The sequence below is a fragment of the Channa argus genome, chromosome 1 (assembly GCF_033026475.1).
Source record: "Channa argus isolate prfri chromosome 1, Channa argus male v1.0, whole genome shotgun sequence".
In the NCBI taxonomy this organism is placed as follows: domain Eukaryota; kingdom Metazoa; phylum Chordata; class Actinopteri; order Anabantiformes; family Channidae; genus Channa; species Channa argus.
In genome coordinates this window covers 44,998,923-45,019,435 of record NC_090197.1, presented here as the reverse complement: position 1 = coordinate 45,019,435, position 20,513 = coordinate 44,998,923, and the positions used below count along the sequence as shown (strand labels likewise).

At 38.9% G+C, this 20,513-nt stretch overlaps 1 protein-coding gene across 2 annotated transcripts; it reads left to right on the top strand.

Annotated features, from left to right (window-relative positions):
* Nucleotides 1–810: 810 nt before the first annotated feature.
* On the top strand, nucleotides 811–19,603 carry egln1a (egl-9 family hypoxia-inducible factor 1a). Of its 2 annotated transcripts, XM_067525548.1 has the most exons (5): nucleotides 811–1,825; nucleotides 13,587–13,706; nucleotides 18,397–18,533; nucleotides 18,621–18,688; nucleotides 18,790–19,603. In XM_067525548.1, the coding sequence occupies exons 1-5, from the start codon at nucleotides 1,121–1,123 to the stop codon at nucleotides 18,843–18,845; spliced, it is 1,086 nt and encodes a 361-aa protein (XP_067381649.1). In that variant the 5' UTR covers nucleotides 811–1,120; the 3' UTR covers nucleotides 18,846–19,603. The 2 variants fall into 2 exon arrangements, with proteins under 2 accessions (XP_067381649.1, XP_067381650.1); XM_067525549.1 differs by lacking the exons at nucleotides 18,397–18,533; nucleotides 18,621–18,688; nucleotides 18,790–19,603 and adding an exon at nucleotides 14,106–14,305.
* Nucleotides 19,604–20,513: the final 910 nt, after the last annotated feature.

Sequence of the window (20,513 nt, the reverse complement as noted above, 5' to 3'; positions counted from 1 at the left end):
CCTGCAGATAGCGTACGTGCCACACGACTGATGCCAACTTGAGGTTGCTCTTTGCCTCTGCACAGCACACCACTCCCTGTCATACATAAACTCACTTCAAATATTAAAAGAATGGTCTATATACGCCACCAATATATGTTATAAATATATGTCAATATACCAATATATGTCATAAAAGTAGAATCAGTGTTACAATATCCACTTCGTCAGTCGATTTAACGCAATAATGTTCTTCATTAATCGCCCACAAACTAACTATTCGGTCTATAACAACAGCAGCAATGCTTAATGTAAAATATTCTTTTGTTGTGTGAAAGGAATTTCACATGTCAACCGGGAACAGTCAAAAACACACTGAAGTTGACGTCGACTGATGATGCCTTTGGGTGCGTATGTCAAGCTCTTACTTTCGAAATTGCCATCGGTGCGTCTAATTTGGAAAATAACGACGCAATTCTCGTATGATTTTTTTAAACAATCTGTGGCAGTCTTTTTTTTAAAAACCAAGGTGCACGTGGCTACTTTGTATTACTGCAGGACAAATGTGCTACACAAAGGTAAATGGTGCTCTAAGCCAAAAATGTAACGTGTTACATCTCTTAACCCAGGCATTAATTAACCAACGAGGGACTTTTTCCTACGTGAAGCATGTCCACGGGCAATGCTCCATGTTGGCCTGACACGATGAAACTGATTATGTATCTAGACGTATTTGGAGCCACTTTACTAAATCTGTCCGACAACCCTTGAAGGCAGCGCGAGAGGAGTGGTGTTTGCGGTTTGACGTCAGAGCGGGCTGGACCACAGACAGGCTGGGCATACACTGAGCGGCGCCATGCGCTACCCTCGGACCTTCAGCTAGCCAGGAGAAATGCCTCCTGAAGCCCGCGACCCAGCCCGGATGGTTCCGCCTAGGGTACAAGTTGGTGTATTAGTTGACTGATACAAGATGGAAACATGGTATGACTGTGAAAAAAAACATGGGGTTTTGAGTCCTTCTTTTCCGTTTCGCTCGGTGTAGCGTGGCAGAGGCAGTGGATCGTTTCCAAAGTTGTCGGTTAGCAGGGCGCGTGTAAAGGATCGGATTTAAAGGCGCAGCGCAGCCGTTGTTGCAGCAGACATGGACAAGCAGCATAGCGACTTGGAGGGAGACCGGCAGTACTGTGAACTTTGTGGCAAAATGGAGAACCTCCTCAGGTGTGGTAGGTGCCGGAGCTCCTTCTACTGCAGCAAGGAGCACCAGAAACAGCATTGGAAGGAACATAAGCTCATTTGCAAGGAGGCGGACAAGGCGCAGCTTTCAAAACAGAAGCCCGAGCAGGCTCCGTCGTCCGGCGAGGACACGACGCAGGTGAAATGCAGAGAAAAGAAAGATGCCGAGCAGGTGGACAGTGCATCTTCTGCACAAAGTACAAACTCTGAAACACCTGTGGTCGGCGTTAGATCTGGAGAGGATGGATCCAACAACGGTGCCACACCTAACGGACAAACCAGTTCATCTCCTCAGAAACTTGCCGAGGAGTACGTGATTCCGTGTATGAGTAAGCACGGCATCTGTCTGGTAGAGGACTTCTTAGGGGCAGACACTGGACTCGGCATTTTAGAAAATGTCAAAGCACTTCACAAAACGGGCAAGTTCACAGATGGACAGTTGGTCAGCCAAAAAAGCGACTCCACTAAAGACATCCGTGGGGACAAAATCACGTGGATAGAAGGGAAGGAGGCGGGCTGCGATAAGATCCGCTTTCTAATGAATCGCATGGACGACCTGGTTAGACATTGTAACGGCAAACTGGGAAACTACACGATAAACGGAAGGACAAAGGTAAGTATTAAAGCAGCTGTCAATTAGAAGACCAGCACACTGAATTTTGTTTAACATATATGTCTGAAAGCCAGTGGTTGGAAGTGTGTGTGCTCCATAGGACCAAATAAGTTGTGCAGGCATCTGGCAGACACAAGTCCCAGTCAGACAGGTCAAACCATTTTAGACATATCATATCCATCTTGTCATCAAGGTCCCATTACTTTCAGTATCGTGGTCCCTTTTTGATGCTTAGACCCATCATCAAGTGAGAGATTCCTTTTCTTACTCCAGGTTAAAGTTTGGCTAATGCCTTGAGGTGGAGAGGTAAATTATTTCCTCATGACAAGCACACGTCACAAGCCGCATAGCTGCCAGAAATCTTATGAAAGCAAACCATAAAGCATATGTGCTGTATAGTGGTTCTTGCTGTGAAGCAACTGCAAGCGTGGGAACTACCCAAGTGTGAAATCTAAACACTACTATGTCAGTCATTGCTTGTTAAATGACTGTGTGAAAATGATAGCTGTACATACCTCATAGAGTATAATTATAAAATATAACATTAATATATGAAATCCAGTGTGGTTTCTGGTTTCTTATTTTGTCTGAACACTAGCACATAATGTTAAGATACTCACTATTAAAAAAATTATTAAAACAGATACTGAGTGTGTATTTGCAGCATGCACTCAGATGATGGCCACCATAACAAGATGAGCAGTATAGGTAATGGACAGTTGGATGGACAGTTGGATGGTTCAGCAGCACTACATAATACACTACATGCATTCTCCATACCATGCAACTCCAATAGAGACATGCTGCTGCTAAATGCACACACAGAACCAAGAAAAACATTTTGTTCACACAATTGTAGAATTGGATGTTCCATGAAATGCTTTCATCCATAAATAGTAAAATAACAGCAGGTGTGTGGAGGAGCTGTACCCAAAGGGCCAACAGTGGGATGATCATGACCATGTCAGGTAGCGTGACGTCCATCTCTGCTTCTCAATCCTCTACAGGGATTCGGGGATGCTGTAGGTGACAGGCAGGATGTAGCGGCCGTTTTTTTTCCTTATCATTCAGTATCTCTCTCACAAACACACAGACACACACACACACACACACACACAGTTGGTTAGACAGAGCAGTCCTGTGTTAAGAGGAAGATTTGCGTGTTTCAGGCTTGGTAATGTGGGGGAAAGGAAGCTGTGGGCCGCTTGTGTTTCACTAAAGCCTGTTTTAATTTCTAAGAAAATATTTGAAAGATGAGTCTCATTTTCAGTTTGGGAGACTGAGTTGCAAGAGTACTTTAAAAAGTTCTGCTATGCATAATTTCAAAGGCAGCTTGCGACAGCTCTATTTCCTTCCAGGTCGGATGTTGAGTTGTGTGTGTGTGACCCACATCTCTTCTTTTAACCAGATGTGGTCACTAAATGACCCTGTGGCATGAGACTGACCCTTTCCTCCTCTCCTGGGGGGATGCACTAAAATTGACTTTCACTAAATAATAAGTTAGGTTAGATCTTTTTCCCTTTTAATGCTTTAAAATTCAAACCAGTTCATTATTTAACTAAGGATTAAGCTGCTAAAATAAGGCTTATCTTTATCCAGTTTGACGGATTATTCACAACACTGAACCCACTGAGAGGTGAGGTGAATAACATTATCTTGTCACACTGGCATCTCAAAGGTAACAGTCAGTTTTTAAATTTTATGTTTTGGAAACAGGAAAAATGAGCAACTGTAAGGACCTGATGGACAAGAGCAAATGTGTTGGCTATTATCTCCAAAATGACAGGTCTAATGGTGCATTCCCCAAATGTAGTGGTCACTACTAAAAGTGGTCCACGAAAGGACAAGTTGTAAACCAATAAGAAGATCGTAGGTGCCCAAACCTACCAATACACAAAAGGATTGAATGGTAACCTATCTGGTCCAATCCTACAACAGCGCTACTGTACCAGCACAAATTGTTTAAAACTTGAATGGCAGTGTATTGCAGCTTGCTGCATATGGCTCTGCAGCTGCAGAGAGTGCCCACGCTGACCCCTGTTTACCTCTGAAAGCCCCTACAATAGGCACATGAACATCAGTGATAAAGCAATAAAAAAAGGTGGCTTATTTGGATGAATCTCGTGTTCAGGTTAAACATGTGTCATTTACCCTGAAAGAGATGGCATCAGAAGGTTGGCACTGGTAGTGTGAATCAATAAACCCAACCAAGCAATTTATAGAGATCCTTAATTTAAAAGGGTTTCCTTCAGGGTCTTCTGGAGTCCATGCATGATGGGCCATAGTTGGTTTGGCAGCAGAGGGGGACCTGCGTAGTATTAGGCAGGTGGTTTTAATGTTGTGACTGATCGGGGTATCACATTAGAACACAGCAGCACCACTAACAATAAAGCCCGACAATAAAGTTGATTTAATATATCTCTAGAATAATAAGCGAACTTAACTTTGTGATAATCAGATTTATTACAGGACAGTTGTTTCTGTTGTTACTAATCTGATACTTGTTGTATAATTGCCTCAGTATTATTTTGTTTTCATTATTGTTTATATATTTTTATAGTTCCAGAGGTTTTTGTTTTCACAGATATTTAGTTAATCACTTTTCATTTGCCCTGTAAAGATGGTTAAAATTTATTTAAATAAAGTAATAAATATATCTTTTTCTTTTTTTAACATGTAGTTTTTTTTTAGGGTACCCATGTATATAAGATGTATAAGAAGTTAAGATAGCGAGAGACCAACGATATAAGGATTAGGACTAAACCCAGTCAACATAGCCACTGTACCTTATCCCATTCTGCTGTCACAGTGCTTGACATTTAATGGACCTAGCAGTGAAAGAGAACACGTTGGATTCCTGTGCTTCCTCCGGTACTTGATTTTCATGCTGGCACAGTACTCTTTTTGAGTTACGCTGTTATTTTAAGCTGCTCCCCTTGTCCGGTTGTCTTTTTTTTCCCCTGTCTGGTTCTTGGTAGACATGAAATGTTTATCTAGAAAACTCATAATTTCAGGTTGCGGTGTTGATCCACGAAGCTGGCTGCTAAGTTAAACACTTCTGAGAACTTGAATTCCTCACCTACTGCCCTAGTTGCCTTGGCAAACACACACCAGGACACTGACCAAGTAAAATCAGCACAGTATGCATAAATAGGAGACCGCCAGTATCAATGGCTCAAAGGGACAACACCATGTAAGCCCCGTTGGCATACAGGAAGACGGAGGAAAGAGATTTTTCCTAAATAGTTGTTTAATGTCATTGTTTTCATTTCCCCTTTTCATTTGATAACATTGTGGAAAGTCATAGGCAGCGGTACTTGTTTGTTTCTCTGGAGCTCCAGCATGTTCATTGCTCCCTGATAGTATTGTAGCGTTTTCTGGGAACATGTAATTGTGCTGTCATTGACTTGCTGTTCCCCTCTGAATGCTATGTGTGTCCACCATGGTAAGAGTTGCTTTCTAAGCCGTGGCTGCATTATAAACATTCCCGCTGCTATTTTACACAGCTGCCGTTTGTGCAGTTATGTTGCTGTACATGAAACATGATACCTCTAACGTGTCATTTTGTAGCTTAGTATAGAACTAAATTAACATGTTAAAGATATACAAATGTTTGATCTTGGTCTGAGTGGATGTCTAACAATATAATATAACCATAACTTAACTTGATCAAAATCCCTTCTCTCTTCCTCCAGTATTGTTTTTGATAATGAGATTCAAAATTTTTATCTTTCACAATGAATTTTTGGGTTATTTGTTGCGTGATTTTAATGTCAAAAAGCCACCGTGTAAGTGTACTTTCATAAGGAAGATGACGTTTGACTTAAATCTTAAAGCTCTCTAAGTAGGCTAGAGGAAATCATGTGATGGTGGTCTTCTGAGAGCTAGAGTCAGCTTAACATTATGATATACACTGCACAAGTTGCTCGTTCCTTCTGCCTATAGTACTACCATGCTTGAAACAGCACCTTGCATACCACCTTTTTCCAGTTTATTGTTTTAACATTATACACATATCTTTTACTGAAGTTAACATACCAGTTCTACTGTGTATTAAACACTCTTGTTACAAGTGAAAATCCTGCATTCTCATTGTTACGTAGGTAAAAGTATGAAGGGACTCTTGGCAAAATGTACTCATAATGGAGGCCGGTAGTTGGATGTGAAGTGTTCTTTGGATGTTAATAATTTGAGGCATACGATGAACTTGTGCTCATTAGTATAGCTATTAGTATTCACTAGAATTTGCATGAAACCCAGATTCTTAATTTTATTTTTATTGAACAGGTACTACTCTCTACATTTTTCTCTATGACTGTCTTAAGCATCACCTGGCTGTGATCCACGTGGAGGCGTGAGAAAGAGGTCTTCTCCTGTTGAATGTTTGCAGCTGTGGAGTCAAAAACGGAGTATTAAACAGTGGGCAGAACATGACTTTAAAATAATCGTGCATTTAAAACCTCTTATTCTATGAAGTAATTGGAATTTTTGGGGGGTGCATAAATTCAATTCATGTTGTTTTTTGAATTATATAGTTATATAATGTTATTATAACTGATAAATAAATTAATCCTTTGCAAAACTCTAGCATAGATATATAGCATGGGATGAAAGCTACATGATGATAAAGAGCTATGATTATATGTGTGTAGCAGCCAAAGCAACACCACAGACCCCGCTTTGACTCAAAACTTCCTTTATACTGTGTTTTCAGCTTTTAAAGTGATATTTCTTGCACAGTCTCTTCTACCATTGGCACTGAGAAGGTATCAGTGACTGATCCAATTACAGCATGAGCTCACTTGGCTCTCGCACGGGCTCTGATGGGAGCCATTCAGTCAGTTGTTAAAAAACAGCCAAACACAAAACAGCCTCTGCACCATAAATGTCTGCTCCCATAGCTCTTTTAAAATAAAACACTACCTGATGTAAAGATACACATTAACATTAATTGATGCTTCAGTGGTTTTGCTTTGTTACTGTGTGATTTAATAATGAGTCTGATACAGTAAAGTTTTCTTTCCTTCAGCACGTCCCAGGATTGAGGTCAGGTTCAGCCTTTGTGTTTTGAAATCTACAAGGCCTACAACTTTAAACGGTCCCTATCACAGTATTTGCGTAATGATACCAGCAACTTTGCTTGTGTTTCCAACATGTTGGAGGTGAAGGGTAGTGCTGTTGCTATATATGTCCCTCTATTGTTCACGGCCTACAGTAAAGCAGAAGAGAGTAAACTAGGTCATTACTTTAAACAGGGATTTCCTTTAGTGGCAGAACCACTATCCAACAGATAAGACAGTAAACTATCCCAGGCTGCGGCCCAAACTGTCTTGGTTCCCACACTCCCCTGCACTACCAGGTCTCCATCCCAATTGTATGTACTTGTTTTTGTATAAGCGTCTGTTTTGTGAAGTGTGCAGACCTCTTGCAGGTTTTCCCTGTTTTGCTCCACCCAAATTCATGGCTCACGTTAGTCCATTAGTGCCTGACCGACCAAATGAAAGTTCATCCATAATTGTGTTGCGGTGAAGATGTTTGCAAAATGCAAATGTTTGTCATCTTGCATAATTTACAGATAATCTGCATCTTGTCAGCAATATTCAATATTATGTTCATTTTATTTCACAGGAAAGCCAAAATACTATCACAAACATAACTTCAGTGCAGGCTTTTTCCTCTCTTTCTATTACTACTGTTGCCTCCGATGCTGTTGTGTATAATGAAGATAATGATATTGATAATTGCAGCCTTTGCAGTATGGGTAACATATGGAATAGGCAATAATAAATGTTGAACATGACTATCTATTGACTTCTGTTAATATCCAAAATACATTTATACACTTTTTTTTATTTTTTTTATTTTAAACAGCTCTAATAAATAGCTCCATCCCAGTAGCAGAGGGCTGACATCCAATTAACATAACGTGTATTGGAAATATAAAACATACCAGTGTTGTTTCCAAAATGGAAGGTGTAATGATTGTAACGATTTTACGTTTTCTGGTCTTACACGTTTACAGCTTGATTCAAACTCAAGCAAAATTGTTTTGCACTCTGTACAGCCTTATCCTAGTGTAAATAGTGGGTTGCAAAAATAACACTTTATCACATTATCGCATCACTTCCATTCGCTCTCTCCTTTCTCACAGATGTCACGCAAACACAGCCACAGCAATTTTACTACCTTCTCTGCCAGCATATGCAGGGTCAGCAATGGCTTCACAAGTGTGTTTGTGCATTTTTATACAGATCATCACTACAGCAGCTTATCACCTTAAACCCACCTTGAACAAAGCCCTGGGGCTTCTGCCAACAGAAACATTTATGTCGTCCAGCAGTGTGGTCACTGAAAAACATGTTTGAGAAATAGGCTTCTTGCGTTGCACAGGAGATGATGAAGAAGTCTTCATCATAAGCTTTTCAATGGATGCCAGATGGTTTTGTGGCAAAATTGATTGAAATTTGAAACTCATAATTCCTTTCACCTTTACTAAGCCTCAGTTCAAGCTGAAGAAGAACAGTCCTAAAGCATAATGCTGCCACTATTATGCTTCATTATGTGTACTGTGTTCTTTTGGTGATGCAGTGATTTTTGCACTAAAAAAATTTTTGGGAATTATGACCAAAAAGTTCAGACCATAACACATTTTCATTATTAGATTTCATGTAGGTTTTTGCAAAATGTAACCAGGTTTGGATGTTTTTCTTCATAGAAAAAAGGCTTCCATTATGCCTGCCTACCCCACAGCCCAGACATGTGAAGAATACACGAGATTGTTGTCACATGTAGCAGACAACCAGTACTTGGCAGAAATTCTTGTGGCTCCTTTAGTTTTGCTGTAGGCTTCTTGGCCGCCTCATAGACCAGTTATAAATTTTGGAGTGACGACCAGTTCTTGGGTATGTCACTGTTGTACCTTATTTTTTATTTTTTTTTTTATTTTTTTTTTTCCTCCTCTTATTGGTGACTGTCTTCATTGTGTTCTATGGTATATCTAATGCCTTGGAAATGTTTTTGTACCCTTATTCTGACTTATGCTAAGCATGGGGCCCCTTTGATGCTTTGTAAGGTCTTTGCACACCATGGCTTTTGTTGTAAGAGGCAACTGAGTAAATGTCAGAAAAATCCTACTAGAAGAGCTTAACTTTATACAGCTTTAGTCAGAGTCACTTTAATTATTGGCAAGAGTAAACTGACAACTATTTAACCTAAGAGGGTGTAGTAACTTAAACAGCAACATTATTTTAAAATACATTTTTTATTTATCTTGACTAAACAATTTAAGTTTATTTTTTAAATTAAATTACTATTATGACTCATCTAAGACTGGGTCTGACATGACCCCCTAATGACTTCATTTCCTACTCCCTGTATAATGTACATAAAATACTTCACTCAACAGAGAGCCGTCAGTTAATATTTTGGACACTTACTAACCGTTGTCAATATTGCATCATCACCACTGGCTGTTTATGGTGCATGTCGGTAATTTTCTCATCTCTGAAACGGGGGGCATTGCATTGTGGGATTGTTAGCAGAAAGTTATGTACATGAGATGTGCACTACTTCTAGTGTTGCATTGTGGGATACTTTGAGTGCACTACATAGTGAGTTGCACTCTCAACATTTTGACACTACTATAAAATAGCGAACATACTATGTAGTTCATTATATAGTGAGTAGGGGATGATTTCAGACACAGCCTAAGTAACTAGGTAAAATTACCTGACAGTATATAAATATTTGTTTATTCAAAGCATATCTCATTTAAATCACACACATTATTATCTTACCCTGTACATTCTTGTCTGCATTAGAAATGTTAAAGTTCCTTTTATAGTAAACTTAAATTATACTGTTGTCTACTGTCAAGATAATTGGCATGGATAATATTTCTTCCCATTTTTTGTGATTGTACAAAGAATATAAAAATTAATTATTGTTTTTTTAGTCTCAGGTATCATGTGTACAGTTTTTACTAGACCACCTCATGTCCATGTTGACCTGATGAAAATACTTCTGATTTCTCTATACTGCTAATGAGCTCAAAGCAGGAAAATGGGGAAGTTGGTGCCAAAACAAGTGCATTTTTACCACAACCAAGTTAGTTTAGTTCTTTTCCTATAAAATATCTAAAATATGAAATTTAATATGACCATACTGGTTATAACAGTATTTTGATAATAATTTTACCAAATCTTTCTAGACAAATAATGATATAAAAGTAAATGATCCAAAAAGAAAAATGAAAGCTAAAACATAAAGATATGGTGTTATTATATTATCTACATTTCCCACATGAATATTCATTCAAATGGATTTGGTCAGGCTGGTAAAAAAGTTTCCATCCACCCAAGCATCAACAGGGTTGTTTTCTTGCTTGTAGAATCTCCAGCATAGCTTTACAAAGCCATTTGATTTTATAATAGAGTTTTCATCATTAATATTTCTGTGGCAGTTGTGACAAAACTGCAAGCACGCCACAAATGGCCCGAAGAAGAATGTGTACTCTGGACTGCACAGAATCATTCATACTCAGATTTTGTTATACAAAGATTGTAAACATGTGGTAGATGTTTGCACTTTAGGGAGGAATGCGTGATCTTCTGTTTAGTTGCCATTAAAAGCACAAAATATCTTCCTTGTACAGTAATCCTTAGGCTTGTAGTTATTGAGCATGCCTCCTAAGTGGTCTTTTTTCCCTTCTGATTTTTCCATTTATCACATTCAATTTCAAATCTAGGGTAATTCTAACAGATGGCATGTTAACATGCAAAGTGTTTGCTAGTTATTTTGTTATTCTGAGACAACGTAAAGATATGAAGTCATAGAAAGTGAGGTGTGTTTTCTGCCAGCACCCAAACTGTACACTTGTTCACAGTAAATTAAAGTCTTAATGTTAGAACTATGGAGTAATCACTGTCCTATTTCTATACTAACTTAAAAATCTCCTGAACAACTTTCATGAAATTAGAGCTTTTGGTTTATATTTGGAAAATAAATGGTATTTTTAGTTCAGTTAAAGAATATAAAGACAGACGGAGCAAAGATGTGTTTATTTTATTTGTTTGTTTATTTCAAGAAGAATAGTTTGTCTAGCCACACATTAATAATGTTACTCTGTCTTGTGCTTGCCACATCCCATCCAGTTCAAGCTTGATTTATTTAAGCTTTGAGTCACAATTTTCTGAGACAAATTGAGAATGTAAAAATAAACAGTGGCACACCCACTTGGATGGAACTGATTAGCCTTTCTCGCAAAGACACGTCAGATATAAAGGGATAAAGTCTAATGTTTTATTGTATTATTATAGATGCTAAACAATAACTAGCATTCTACACTTGGTCAGTGTAATAATATCATTGGTAACTCCTCAGCAGCAATGGAAGTACATTGTGTTTTCGGTTAGTTTCATGTATTAGTGTTACTGCTGTATTTTCCATTAAGGCTTTAGCTCCAATCATCTGGACTTCTTTGATCAAAAGTAGGGTCTCTTCCTCTGTGCTTCATCTTGTTTTGTCCCTGGACCACATGAAAAGCAAACTGGAGAGCTTTCATTTGCAGGTACAAGCTGATCTGAATGCTGTGGATGAGTGGTGTACACTTGTGTACATTGTCAGTGTGATGCGTCAATTTCTGCTTTATTTTGGGTTTTAGGTTTACATATTTTGTCATTGTTTCTGAAATCCAGTTTTTGTAAAGTGTTAACTGGCCACGTGGCTGTGCGCAAATGTGCTTTCGCTAACAGCTTATATTTTATTAAAACTATGCCAGGCTTTTCCACACGTACAAATTTGACCTTTTGTGTACTTACACACAGTTTTTACAGCTGTTCAAATAAAAGAAATGAGGCTGAATATCCATATCCAGGTTTTGTCTGAGCCAAAGCTCTCACACCTTCAGTCACCCCCCCCCCCCCCCCCCCCCCCCCCCACACACACACACACACACACACACACACTCAACACACCCTCGCACATCTGAGTCCATACAAACAGACTTTTTCCTAGCAGTGACTGGTAACCCATCTCCAGCTTTGCAGCATGAGCCGAGCAGTTAAGGGTGGGAGGGGTGACATAGCGGAGGATAAGCCAACCTTCCTCACGCTCTGCACGTAGCACAACCATTAAAATACTGCTCCCTCTGGAGGGGGGCCAAGAGTCAAAGTTTACAGCAGTTCAGTCTTCCCTACTGCTCTGGCCTAGCCCCCCCCCCTTCTCTGTCTGTGCCCTCTCTCTCTTTCTCCTTCCCTCTTTTTATATATATATATATATACACACACACGCACACAAAGGCTTACTTTATTCTGCTTTAGGAACAGGAAGTCTTTGTCAAATTGTGTGCCCCTCACCCTCCTTGATTTCTAGCAGCTGTTTCATCTGCAATCTACAACTATTTTATTCATTTATTTGTTTAGTTTATTTTTGGGTTTGGTTTTGTTAGTTATTTGCATTTTGTGAATCAACCAATTTGCAGCTGGAGCAATCTTCCCAACCCCCCTCATTTGTATGTTTAAGTTTTGCTATGTTTCAGCTTTGAAGGCCCTGATACTGTGCATTCCAGTGGTAACCTGCATCACTCACAATATGTGAGCACAATGTGGACTGACGCAAGCAGCTATGGCCAGATGCTCAGGGAAATAAGATTCAGATGTATATGAGAGGTGGACGGTTTGCAATAAGGTTCTTGTAAAGTACAGTTGAATTAATTGTTCTAAACAGGCTTTCATAGTACTAATTAAGGGCTTGAAGCTGCTTAAAATGCAACATCCTGTAGCTTCGTTGCACACATCAATTTGCAAGATTCACACTTAGAAATACAGATAGTATTTCTCTAGGCACGAGTCAAAATGAGTTTGTTATATGTTTTAACATCTAAAACATAACAATGTGACTATGGTTTTTATGTTAATCCCAGTGTATGGAACAATGTTGAGGAACTTTCCTTTTGTTTGTCATATCACTCCTAAGACACACTGTATAAGGACTAGTGTGGCCTTCTGCATTTGTGTTCACTCTTCAATTCACCTCCTTTTTCAATTCAGAAAAATCCTGGTGGAATTTTTAATTTCTAATACTTATGGTCTCTTATCTATTACTTGTCATTTGATATTGCAGGCAGTGAAAGAACGTGATTTTTTTTAAGATGTTGGGGACACAGTTTTTCCTTAAGTCTTAATTTTTTAAAAAGACCAGTTTTTCCACAGCAGTGTGCGATTCACCACTCTCATATCTTGTTTCAGACAGATTTTCTGTGCTGTATTAGTGTGTTCGTTGGCTGTTTATACCAAGACATTTACAAGTGTATTACACTGCCAACACCCAAGCAGATCATGCAAGTCTTAATAGAGCAGGAAAAGGCAAGGGGAAGTTGACGTGCAGCACGATATCTCCGGTTTATTTTCTCGCTAGTTTAAAGTTTATAATGAGGCAGCTGAGTTGTAAGCAGCCCGAGTCAGTCTTGGTGCAGGTGAAGCAAAGACAATGCTATGTAGCTGTGCCAAGACTGGCTGCTGCACCCACATAACTGGCAGACAAAGGCAATCCCAGCTGCTTCCACAGCCCAGGTTTTTATTGAATGCATCCTCACCGGCACTTGCATTTGCACTGAAGCACAATTTAAATGCCACCTCGAAGCTTCCTTCTTTATGCTCATGCAACGACTGTGTTGTTTAATGAAACATCAGATTGAGACATTGGTTGGTTGTGCTTGTGTCATCATTTTACTAATCATGCTTTTAATCTTTTTTGTCTTCAGGCAATGGTGGCATGTTACCCTGGGAATGGAACAGGATACGTACGCCATGTGGATAATCCCAACGGTGATGGACGGTGTGTCACATGCATATATTACCTTAATAAAGACTGGAATGCCAAGGTATGTGAGTGATATTTGGAGGAAACATTGTTCATTAGTAACTTATGATAACTATTTCAATTTGAACAGTTTCCAGTTCTCATGTTTCCAATTTGCTTTGTTCTCAAAACCACTGATTCAATTTTGACTTGAAACTATCAATAAAATGAAATGAAATTATCTAAAAATGATCCTCAGAACAAAATAATTTCCAAAAGGAACTTGTCTGGTCTTCATGTTTCAGTTGGAGCCGTCACCCTTCATGCTTCTTTATTTCACACCCTACACCCGTTCAAAGTCTATAGTAATGGTTATTTGTCAGTACATTGAAATGCAGAGATCCTGCTTGTCCAGCTACACCCATACAGGGAGAAGAGCGCCCCCATGCTGCTTTTAACACATCTATTGTTCCCTCTGCAGGAAAATGGATTTACGTGCAGATGGACAAAAGAGACTGAGGGGTTACCGCAGTAGCTTATTACTCACATCATTTCTGACAAAGTACTACATGGATCAAATAAGAATTTCAAATGATTCTGGTGTTTTGTTGCACTTTAAGCGTTATTGTTGTGGTTTGCTACAGGAATATGCATATAAAGGTCAAACATTTTTACTATGAATGAGCCTATGAGTCTTTCTTTTACTTAATGTATTGTCATGTGTAGCAGACCCTACTCATTTGGTACTGCAGCAACCACATGTCTGAAGAATAACTTGAAAAATCGAATGCACGCCAGTTGTCAGTCACAGACCGCATTTGATGACTTTATAAAAAAAAATGTGTAAAGATCAGAATCACTTGCTTAAATATAATGTTAATTAATGTAATATAATGTTAAAATACACTGGGGGTAGCATACACATGCCAAAACAGATGTAGGTTGTCCATAGACTCCTACTGTTTTTTTTTTGTTTGTTTTGTTTTGTTTTTTGGCAATATATGTGCAATACGTTTTGGTTCATTTATTTTGTTTTTGTCAGCGTCATTCAGTCATTGCAGCTGTGTCATTTTCAAATCCACAATAATACCTGGTCTCATGTCATCATACATAAGTGGAAAAAAGTGCATACATGTGAAAAGTTTCACATATATACACATTTTCAATTTGGGAGAAAGTGTGGACATCTGCTAACTTGCTATCTGTTAAGATCCTGAATAGCCAACTTTGTTTATAAAGCACTTTAAAAAAACAGCAAAGACTGACCAAAGTGCTTAACAATTTAAAATAGTAAAGCCAAAATCTATCTATCTCTATAATCTATCTATCTAGCAAAAAAGGATTAAAGGAACAAAGTAATAGAATAAAATAGTAATTAATTAGTAGAATAAAGTTATTGGAGTTGGCACTAAAGAGAAAATATTGTTCAATGCATCGCAAGTGTGCACCTGACTGAGAATTTCCATTGTAATATAAGAAATGCATATAAAAGGAAGCGCTGTGATAAACACGTTCACCTGCATGAGCTCAGTCATATGATGTTAATAAGAAAAATTATGATTTATAAAAACTGCTGATTTATTGTGACAGTTGGAACAGCTGCTAGTCTCCTGCTAGCAGCTGTTCCAACTGTCACAATAACTTGACACGTTTTTTGTTGTTGCACCTTCCACCCTCCACGTTTTTGTTATTTTAGAAGAAGAATGTAGGATAAACTGTAATGCACTTTGAACATGCCATTGGACAAGGGGTTAAGGAACTCACCTTTTTTAATTTGAGACAGATAAACAGGATGCTGCACACAAGGAAGTAACAGTAGCAGTCTTCATAACAGAAAGCAGAAACTGCAAGGTGGAAGGATGGCTTTCATGCTTCTCTCAGGAGCTGGCGCCATGACAAGTCACATAAGCAGACAAGAGATTGTTCTCCAGACTTCCTCACATACTTGACCTCCAGACCTGCATATGAAAATTACGTAATTGCAGGAAACTCTGTTTTGCCTCTGGATGCCAGAATGCAGGCATAAATCTGTCTTCTGACTGACCATTAGCTGCCATCAAGAAATCATTTTTTTGGGTTGTTATTTTAATGGTTTATATCATTTTACTGCTTGTACCCAGATTTAAAACACAGATACCGGTGACCTGCCACCTATTTTTAAAATACACGCCAAATTTACCAGGACTTACACTGTAAAGTAACCCAATCACCATAGTGAATACTATGCAGTCTACTGACATGTCACATGTCCATGTAACTGCTGTTACTCTTACAGTCGTGCTGATTTGGGGGATTTTTTTAAATTATGATTTTCAATACAGTTCACCAATATGCAATATGTTAGTTTGACCAATATACTGTAAATTGGGCACAGTATGAGTATTTTTGGATACATTAGAGGTCTCATGTTACTATCAAAACATGCTAATCAAGCTTTGTGACACCATTCTCTCTTTTTATTTCGTCCTCCTTTAAAGTCATGGTAGATAAGGGGGGCTCAGTCTAACCTGTGACCAACTTTCTTAGCCTTTTTTTTTTTTTTACATATCTGAACTGTATGTTTGAGAAATTGCTCACACAATAACAGTTTTTCCTTGTTTATATATACACTAAGTTGTATGTTGATAGTTGTAACAGTGAGGTGTTAGGTGCTTCACACTTTCCTTAACATGATCAGCTTGCCTGATTTCTGTTTATATCCATACACATGTTTCAGTTATTCAAATGAGTCATCATGAGAAACCATGTTGGACATGAGAATGTTTACAATCTGGTCTCTGATTGGCTGCGTGTGCAACAGAATGTGGTTGCTTGGATACCGGCGCTCCACAAAAGACTCACATGTCATTGTAATGTTCAGGTTCAGTTGTTCCAGCTATTTACCCCCAATTTATTAATCGCTCTTTAGCTGCTTCATGTCTTTACAAACACAATGACACTGAGACATGCAGATGTCAGCTTAGCTGTATGTGTAATGTATTTAAAAAGTTAGAATTTTGTATTCATTCAAAATATTGATATTAACTATTGATACTATTGATATTAATATTCATAGACATTTGAGATACTGAAGGAATCTGATATTCTCAAGCTGCCTAAGTGTGGTGCATCTTAAACTACAGTTATTCAGAACTACCTCTGACAAAAATAAAACAAGCCGCACTAGTGGGAGGCAAAAGATAGACAGGAAGAAAACCAAAGTTAAAGGAAACCACTTGGCCAGTGAAAATGGCTTTGGTTACAAGTACAGATTATGTACGTACAGTTTAACAAAAAATCGAATGTTCACAAAACGTTTTTCTTGCAGTACTATAGAGGGTCAGTGTGCCTTTTGGCAAGTTTATACATAATGTACATTAAAGCAGATTCTAAAGGATTCACTTTCTCCAGCATGTATAGCACGATTTTCCACTATGTATATGTTGTTACAAAATCACCAGCGTATTTTCAAAGAAAAAAAAGCTTATAAACAGTAAATCTGGACTACACGCGTGTGTTGCTACCTATGAAAGCATCAGGTGTAGGTACTTATTGTGTATTCGCTGTGAGATTCTATACTTGCAAGGAAAATTATGACACAAAGCAAATCTGTAGATGTAAATGAATAAACTGAATAGTTCTTGTAGATAAACCTGTGAGCGAAAACAGGGTTGTATTAAGGACTGACTTTAAGGGGTTAGAAGAAACATTAGTGGAATTTTTTATTTTTTATCTTTGGCCCACTGTTTTAATCGGGGTATATTCTTTTCACAACCTAATGTCCTGTAAGGTCCAAACAAGTTCCACCACAGTTTTAAAACCATTAGGTATTTTTTCCCATAACAATGAAAATTAAAATATCCAAAGGTCAGTCTGGTTTATAGCACTGTTTACCTGCTTGTCCTTATCCAGGCATTTAAATTACATCACATCTTTGCTGTTGTTGTTTGTGATTAGCCCAGTTCACCTTTTTTAGGGGTCAAAAGGTAATTTTCTGCATGTGATGGTCAATCTGTTTACTTGAATCCCTACAACATCCTTTTCAGACGTGGACGCTAAAGGTTGCCACCAAATTGTGTTGTACGTGCAGATAAACAGTTGGTAAAATCAGTTGTCCTTGAGTGGCTTGCATGTTGCAAGAGTTCTGCTCTCTTCATTGACCCTATTGTACTTTATTTACTTTAGTCATATAACGGGCACCCCCCCTCCCCCCCCATTTAGAATAGTATAGATGGGAAGAGCATTACCGTGGACAAAGGGTGTGAACCTTTTTTGCACTGCTAGTTTGCGTGTGAAGAGAGGGGCCTATCACATCAGCTGTGTGAGAGTTTAAGAGGCACGCTTGTAGCAATCTGCTCTTTCACTCTCCAGGTCCTTTATCCAGCCTGAGCAGTTTTCCTGTGGGTTATTCTCCTATCCCTCCACAGGAAAGCAGTCCCTCACTGCTGCTTCCTATCCTGAGCTTTCCTCCTACCCTGTGGAGCAGGACAACCCTTTTCCTTTAACATTGTGGTCTTATGTTGATGGTTAAAAAAGCCTCACATATCGGTTGTATTTGATTGGCTTTTGTAATAATAAATGTGCTGTCTGGGAGGGTTTATTACTGTATCTCCTGTTCCTCTGTGTTTACCTTTCACTACGGATGAATTCAGGAATAGTCAAATGCAGCAACATGATAAATGCAGACGCTTCCTTAGTGTTTGCTTCCTCTAGTCTCTCTTTACCTTCCTGCACTTGCTTTGTCCTGATTTGTATACATAACAAGGTTGTTTCTTCTTGTTCTGCCCTTCCAGGAACACGGTGGCCTCCTCCGAATCTTTCCAGAAGGAAAGGCTAAGTTTGCTGACATAGAGCCAAAATTTGACCGACTGCTGCTGTTCTGGTCCGACCGGCGGAACCCTCACGAGGTTCAGCCTGCCTTCGCCACCAGGTCAGCATCCAAGTCTTTCCCACCGCACACACTCAATTGATGCGGTATGTCTTGCTGTGACTCACCAAAGAAATTTTGCCTGTTCAGGTATGCCATCACAGTTTGGTATTTTGATGCAGACGAGCGGGCCAGAGCAAAAGAAAAGTATTTAACAGGTAGGATTTGATATACTAAAACTTGAATATGCAAATCTGTTTATATTGTTTCAGGGGTTTTATACTCTTCTTGTGTGTGTTTGTGCTTCCTTTGTGATCAGGGACAGGAGAAAAAGGAGTAAAGGTTGAACTCGGCAAACCAACAGATCCCAGCTAGTAGGGAGCCTGCTTTCCCTACAAACAGCCATAAAGTGCTCTGTCCCAAGAAAGTGGCCTACAGAGAGCGTGTGTGTGTGTGTGTGTGTGTGTGTGTGTGTGTGTGTGTGTGTGTGTGTGTGTTTTACAAGGCAAAAAAAGCTGACTTTTGCTTTTGTGTATGGAAGATCTATGCTTATGGAGACAAAAACAAACAGATACACAGTGATTTATGTTCGTTTTCAGTAAACCTGGGTAAACCAGCAGACAATGAATGTCATGGCATTGTACTCAAAGGGATTGTTTTTGGTTATTTTGCTGTTGTTTTTTCTTTTAACCTCTCTGGTGGAGAACACTTAACGCTACAGCTGACATTTTCAGAAATTCACTTCAAACAGAGATGAAGCTCAGAGAATCTAAAACTTTGACATACTGGTTTTTGCTGTTAATTCCTTAAAGGTACAGTGTTCTGCATGCTTTTCACATTGAATCAGCTGTTATAAGCTACTGTATGGCAAAATGTGTTTGAGTTTGCAATAATATGGGGAACGATTTGAATTAAAAACATCCTTTTTCTGACAGCGTAGATGCCAGCAGTGTCATTTGTGCTCTTGGCGTTCCTACATGGGTCAATCTGTGGCTTATCATCACTAAGCACAGTGCTGCTGCCTTGTCTACAGTTGTGTTCACACTATACACAAGTCCATGCTGCCCTCTGCAGGAAACATACTGTATAGTCCACCTTTTATTCTTATGATTTGGATTTGTGGATAAAAAATTCCCTTGTGATAAAAATGCAATTTAGAGAATGTTTGGCTTAAGAACAACCAATAACAAACAACAATTAAAATGTGGAACTTTTTCAGGAATGTGTTAAACATTTTCTTTATCGTGGTAAATGGTAAATGAAATTCAAATTATTGTGTAAAGTTGTTCAAGTCGATTTTTTTCTCGGTGAGTCGGTGTTCTGCACCTCTACTAAAAAGGCGAAATCTGATCTATAACAGTTTCAAACCAGTGCAGACCTTTTCCACGACAATCTCCAAAGTCTCAAGTACATTGTGAAAATGTTCCTATTTTATATATGAACAAACTTTTATTTACTAAAGTCTGAAGTAACTTCTAAGTAACTTCTGTAAATTTCCATGGTACATAATGTATTCATTGCTTTTAGAATGCAACCATCTCTGAAAACAGCTCATTAATAAAATGGGGAGATATTTGAAACATTTTGTTTTGTCTTTTTCACTGAATGTTTTTTTTCCAGATCCCAACAAGAACAAATGTCTTACATTTAGTCTAGTCGGTGCTCTATGGTGGTGGAGGGGTTGGTGCTGCCACCTCACAGCTAGAAAGTTCCCAGTTTGAATCCCCGACCGGCTGTGGCTTTCCTGTGTGGAGTTTGCAGGTTCTCCCTGTGCTTGCGTGGGTTTCCTCCTGGTATTCGGGTCTCCTCCCACAGTCTAAAGACATGCATGTTAGGTTTGTCAATGTCTCTTTGTTGGCCCTGAGGTAGACCGGAGTCCTGTCTCAGGTTTACCCTGCCTCTCACAGTGACATCTTGGATGTCAAGGCTCAGGGTAAGTGGTCACAGATGATGAATGGATAGACGCTTCATTCTTACCCCAATATATTTTTTAATCTTTCTGGAGCAAATTGGAGAATAAACTACACATTTTCATCTTCAGTA

What these genes read in the sequence shown, in the direction of transcription:
- egln1a (XM_067525548.1), top strand. Translation starts at nt 1,121, where the DNA reads ATGGACAAGCAGCATAGCGACTTGGAGGGAGACCGGCAGTACTGTGAA. An exon ending in ATAAAGACTGGAATGCCAAG is followed by an intron (nt 13,707 to 18,396) that starts GTATGTGAGTGA and finishes CTGCCCTTCCAG; the next exon opens with GAACACGGTGGCCTCCTCCG. An exon ending in CAGCCTGCCTTCGCCACCAG is followed by an intron (nt 18,534 to 18,620) that starts GTCAGCATCCAA and finishes TTGCCTGTTCAG; the next exon opens with GTATGCCATCACAGTTTGGT.